The 6,124-nt window shown below is 26.8% G+C and overlaps 1 protein-coding gene across 5 annotated transcripts in view; it reads right to left on the reverse strand.

The window, feature by feature from the left end:
- The window catches only part of LOC117172348 (microtubule-associated protein futsch), a 90,847-nt gene that overhangs the window by 66,929 nt on the left and 17,794 nt on the right, over nt 1-6,124 (reverse strand). The window contains exons 1-3 of one of the 5 annotated variants that reach the window (XM_033360168.1): nt 3,448-3,740; nt 3,079-3,198; nt 2,961-3,016 (exon numbers count right to left, since the gene is read on the reverse strand). The exons of 3 other annotated variants lie outside the window; for them this stretch is intronic. In XM_033360168.1, coding sequence (XP_033216059.1) covers nt 2,961-2,981 — 21 coding nt within the window. In that variant the 5' untranslated portion in view covers nt 2,982-3,016; nt 3,079-3,198; nt 3,448-3,740. Of the gene's footprint in view, nt 1-2,960; nt 3,017-3,078; nt 3,199-3,447; nt 3,741-6,124 lie in introns of those variants that run through there. One more of the 5 variants, XM_033360169.1, reaches the window with a different exon arrangement.

The following is a 6,124-nucleotide window of genomic DNA, read 5'->3' on the forward strand; positions in this document are numbered from 1 at the left end:
ACAAAGTATATTATAAATTTTTTGACGATTCAGCAAGATCTGGAATTTTAATTTATGCAAATTAATGAAACTGAAATTTTCTGGACAAGCGGGAAGCGTGTAGGGTGACAAGTCTTCTATCATATCTCTATGGCGGAGCGTATAGCTAAAATACATTTTTATCTGGGGTAATAAAGTCTCCATTAGTATGAGACAAGATAAAAAATATGGAAGAGTTTAAATTATACTGGATTTATTTTGTATGTTTCGGATTACCTTATAAATAATTACTGAAAGAAAAATCAGAAGCTGGATTTAAAAGTCGATTTATATATATTATTTGGATTTGTATGTCTTATCTGAATTTCATTGATTTTTATACTTGTCAATTGAAAATGAAACTAACATGATTGGAGTTTCAAATGTAAATTTCACACTTTCACTCTTTTAGCTTAAAATTTTTTTCATTCTGCATTAGGTCTTAATTTTTTCTAATATTCCAGAATATTGGTTTTCTCTCGTCCCTAAAAAAATGCAATCGAATCAAACTTTAATTTATAATATTTGTTTTTCAAAAATAGAAATGTTTTCAAAAAACCAAAAAAACCGAAGAAGATCGTATTCCACTTCAAGTTAGATTTTGCAGTCCAGTTTCAGAGTACAAATCTAAATTCTGATTTCAATTATTTTTGCCTTTGTATTTTTATTAAATTTAAAAACAGCTTCCGAATTAAAAGCCCTTTAAGTATTATTCTTATAAAATAAGAGCATTAAAATTTCTAATTAAGTTTTTGAACTCAACTTTTCTGACCATTATTATAATTCAATTCAATTTTTAAATTCTAGTGTCTGATTTCCATTCCGATTTTTAATTAAAAAATTCTTTTTAATTGGCTAAATTAAATTGTTTCTTAAAATCCAATTAATTTTAAATTACATCTTCGCGGTAACAAAGTCCAATTCGGATTTCATCTTATCTAATTATGCAACTTTATCTAATCTAGGGTTTTTTCTTATTTAAATACTTTCAATTTCTCACAAAATAGTTAGTTGTTTTTTGAAAATTCAAATTTTCTGAAAGTGAAAAAAACGATCGAATTTCAAAATATCCAAAAACGGAGAAAATGTTATTTTAGAAACTTTTAAATTTTTAGGGCCAATCAAATTTATTATTACAAAGTGAAAGACCAGTTTTTAATTTTCCCTCGCAGTTCTGAGTCACTCTTTTAGGTGTAAAAAAAAAACCTTACACCAAAGGAATCTATAATTTGAATGCAAAGAAAATCTATTTCTAAATCTATTTTAAACACTTTCAGTGAAAATACTCATACAACAGACTTTTACAATGGGTCGTCTACAAATTACGTACGAAATTTGTAAAATGCATGAATTTTCAACTAAATATTTCAGTTTTCAACTCAAAAAGATCAATTTTGAACCGAAAATGGAAGAACTAAATTTCCAGTAAACAAATTTATTTTCGAACCAGAAAAAAGAAATATTCAACAAATAATGTAACAGTTAATATTTCCACAAAAAATATTTTAATTTTTAATCAAAAACAGTCGAATTAAACAAAAAAAAAGAAATTTTCAACAAATTAGTTGAATCCAAAAAGAATTTTTGAATAAAAGGATTAATCTTTAACCAAAAAATGAATTTTCTACGAAAAAGGACAAATTTTCAACAAAATACATGAATCTTTAACGATATAGTTAAATTTCCAAACAATCAGATGAATTTTCAACAAAAAAGAATAAATTTCTATCAAACATGATAAATTTTTAAAAACAAATTTGAACACTTAAATTTGTATTTAAAGAAAGAAATTTTCAACTAAAATTATGAATGTTAACCTAAAATATTAATTTTCTGTCAAAAAAGACAAATATTCAACCAAAAATAGAATACTTAAATTTTCATTTAAAAAATTAATTTCAAACCAAATAGATGAATTTTAACCCAAGATTAAATTGATATAAAAAGATAAACTTCTTAAAAAAATGGAAGTTAAATTTTCAGTTAAAAATAAATAAATTAATTTTCAAACAGAATCCATGTATTTTCAAACAAAGATTTGAATTTTTAAACAAATTTTTAAACGCATTTTTAAACTGACAGTTCAACATCCAAGCGAAAAGATAAAGTCACTAAGAATATGAATATAGAACTATCAAAGATGAATTTTTAAACAAACAGTTGAATTTTCAACAGAAGAAATTCAACATGAAATAGTTACATTTTCAGTTTAAAAAAATGTTTAAATGTTTAACAAAGTAATTATGTTTACAAACAATAAAATAGATTTTTAAGAAACTAGTTCAACTTTCAACCAAGTAGTTAAATTTTCAGCCAAAAAAAAGGGGAACTCCCAACGAAAAATGTAATATTTTCACTTAAGAAAATTAATTTTAGGCACAATAGAACACTTTCTTAACAAAATAGTAAAATCTTCAACCAATACAATGAATTTGTAACAAATTATTCAAATTTACAACGAAATAGTAGATTTATGAACAAAAAGAGATGGAGTTTGGAAAAAAATATAATTAGCAGACTTCTCAATTCATGAGAATTAACTTGAAACCAAAAATAGTTGGATTTCCCTATAGAGTTCACTTAATTCAGTTCGAATTTAAGCGAAAAAACGAGGGGAAGAGGGGCAAAAGAGAAATTTTTAACTAAACATGGAATTAATTTTCAATTAAAAAAATTAAATTGCAATAATAAAAATACATTTTTAACAAACAAGAATAGTTTTTGAACAAAATATAGTACAATTTTGAAACAAAAAAGATTTTTCACCTAAAATAATAAATCATCAACGACAAAGAAATAATCTTTGACGAAGTAGTAGCACTTTCAACTGAGTAGTTAAATTTTTAACCACAAAAAGATGGATTCTCAACGAAAAAAATGTAATAGTTGATATTTCAAACAAAAAATATTTTGATTTTAAAACACCAATTGATGAACCTTACCAAAAAATGCCCCTTTACCATATCATTCCCATTTCAAGAATCCGTGTGTAGTAGACCTGAAATAAAATCATTTCTCAAACTCAAATTCATTCACAAATTAAATTGATGCCACACCAACCTCCAATTATAATCTTCTACATAATATTTTATCCGACACCAGTTTTTTCCAACTTCTAATCGAATTCCAAGTCTAATTTAAAATCCGACTCAACTTCCAGCAACACTAATCGATGAAGCCCTTCAAACAAAACAAAAAAAATTCCTCAATCCCTAAACAACTTCTGGAATAATTTTCAAATTAAAAGGCATTAGTCTGACTCTTTTCAGTCTCTGACAAAAGCTCATAAAAAGCTTTGTCAACCCAGACCAGCTGTGTCTGACGTAGCGATTGCTGACGATTATGAAACGGATCAGTGGCAGTGCATCGACGTGTTGCAAATAGAAAAAAAAGGGAAGAAAAAAAAAAGATGATTGGAGAAGAACTTACAGTCTCAGGGAAATTGTCATGGTGTTGGTAATTTATATTTTTAGAGGGCACCCGAGTCGGGATTAATCCGTCTAGTTTCTTGCTCGTGCCGTGCTAAATGTGCATGATTTTTTTTATCGTCACTGTCACGGAACGACACAGCCACTGTCGCGAAAATCTCAACTTATCGGGCTCTTGGCGTCGTATTGTTGGGACTGTTTATCACTCGAAGAGTAAGAAATAATTTAGACGAGAAATGAGCCGGGTTGGAAAATATTTGTCAATTTTAAGGAGCGGGCGCGGCGCGCTCTGCTCGGCATGGTCGCCGCCATTACACTGGAAACACGGCCAATTCAGGGCCGGCTCTACTTCGGGCTGGTGGAAATAAAATTGATCGTCCACATCGTCATGTTTCGCGATTAAACTTCGCGAGAGCTCGACCTCGAATGAAACCTGAGCGCTTTTTCAAAGCCAAGCGCTCCAAAGAAGTGATTTTCAGAATCTCAGGTCTCGGACTCACTTCGGAGATCAAAAATACTGTAAATAGTCTCACAAAATTGTAAAAATTGTGTCGAAATAGTGGCATAAAATTTTTTAAGTATTTAAATTACATTTCGGTCAAAATTTAAACGTGTATAGTCTGAAATCAAAAAGTGTGTAGTGGAAAATTAGATTTATTTTTTAAACAAACTTTCGAGTTTTCTAAATTTATATTTTTAAAGTATTAAAAATGAATTTCAGTTTGAGTTAAAACATTACTCTTTAGTCTATATACGATTGAAATTTCTATTTATTTATCGCATGCTTTAAAGTCTTTTTCCTATTCTCAGCTTTTTCTAATTTTTTTCACTTAAATGCGAAGAATTCATCTTTTTGGGTAGAAAACTTGATTATTTTGTTCTTAATTTCATATATTTGTTAAAAATAAATACTTTTATGCTGTAAATTCAACTGGTGTGCTGGAAATTCGCCTTTTTGACTTGAAATTTTCTTACTTTATGTATTTTTTTTAAATTTAATTATTTTGTTGAACATTTATCTTATTCGTTTGAGAATTCATCCCTTTTGTAGAAATTTTAACTTTTTTAGTTTAAAACGTAACTGTCTGCAGGGTGGCCGTTTTAATCAAAGAAATAAATTCCCGGTTCTCAAACACTTTTCAGGGGCAAATGAAATTAGGAAAATCAAAATCTAAAGCCAAACATTTTTCCATTTGAAGTAATAAAAACTGAGCTACAAATACGGCACGCAAAATGGAACTCTTAAATTTTAAACTTTTAAAGCTGAAGTTTAAAAATTTTTTAATGCAAAACTTTTGTATTCAAATAGTCAATAATGTACACGTATAAAAAGGAAACTACTAACACTTTTCAAATGAACAATTTGAAATGAAATACAGTTAAATTGCCAAATTAGAAATTCTAAACTTCTATAAATTATAGAGATCAAAGAGTTCCAAAAATATAAATCAAAGTTTTCATTTTCAATGCTGTAAATTGATGAATTAATCAATGCAGGTAAAAATTTACGATTCCATTTCTTTTTACGAACTGAACCCTTCTTAAATGCAAAGTTATTTTAATTTTACATATTTACAAAAATCTTTCAAATGCTTCAAAATTGGATTATTTGATAATCATTTCAAATTTTTAATTAATTTTGAATGCTTTCAAAATTTCTAAACATTTCTTCAAATTCCTCGATTTTTTTCTAAGAATATTAGGGGCTCAATTATTATTTATGTATCAAAATTCAACAATTTGACTCACAATTTTTTTTTAACAGAACAAATAAAATTGTAACGTTGAAAGGTTAGTTATTTTTTGTTTAGTTTTGAATATTTAATTTATAATTACTGATTATAATGAACAGTCAGATATTTCTAAATATTAAGTAATTGTTCTTTTTCTTAATTGAAAATTTGAAAAGTAAATGGTTTAAAAATGGAATATTTTAGACTGAAATAATATTTGAAATTTAAAAAAAGCCTTTGATTATAAATACATTAGTTTGAAGTTATTTTAAAATTGAAAATAGTTTATGAAGTTTAACTAATAACACTTTCCAATTGAAACAGTTCAATTTTAAACGTTAAAAATAGGAAATTCTAAAATCGTGACTGATTCCGAATCGTGTTGTAAAATCAGTTATTATTCACTTTTTCATTTTTAAAGTGCAATTGAATTAAAAAAATCATGAATTTAAATTCACAGCTGATCAACTAAAGCTGTTTTTTTAATAAAAAATCATCGATTTTAATCGCTTTTAAGTGTTAATTGTTTAAGTCTTTAAACCTCCATTTTAAAATTATGTAAATTAAAATATACGCTTAAAAATTAAAAATCTTAAATAGAACAATTTTAAAGTGATATCGTAATTGAAAAAGATAAGAATTGAACTAATTATTAAAAAAACGTTTGAAATCGAAATTCGAAAGATTTTTCATTCTCAAAATTTTGGAAAACTTCCGGCCAAAAAATAAATTCATTGTCATTTCCCGGTCTCTTAAAATTCCCGGTTTGTTGTGTAAAAAATTCAGCTGTTTTGTAGAAGATTTGTATTTTCGGCTCAAAAATTCAAAAAATTGTTAGGAAAATTAGCTATTTGGTTCCAATTTTATGCATTTGGTTGAAAAATCGTTTTTTTTTTTGGTAGAAAATACATTTTTTTGCATGAGAATTCGTTGTGGGAAAGGGGG

Source organism: Belonocnema kinseyi, chromosome 5 (genome assembly GCF_010883055.1).
Source record: "Belonocnema kinseyi isolate 2016_QV_RU_SX_M_011 chromosome 5, B_treatae_v1, whole genome shotgun sequence".
NCBI classification, from domain to species: Eukaryota; Metazoa; Arthropoda; class Insecta; order Hymenoptera; family Cynipidae; genus Belonocnema; species Belonocnema kinseyi.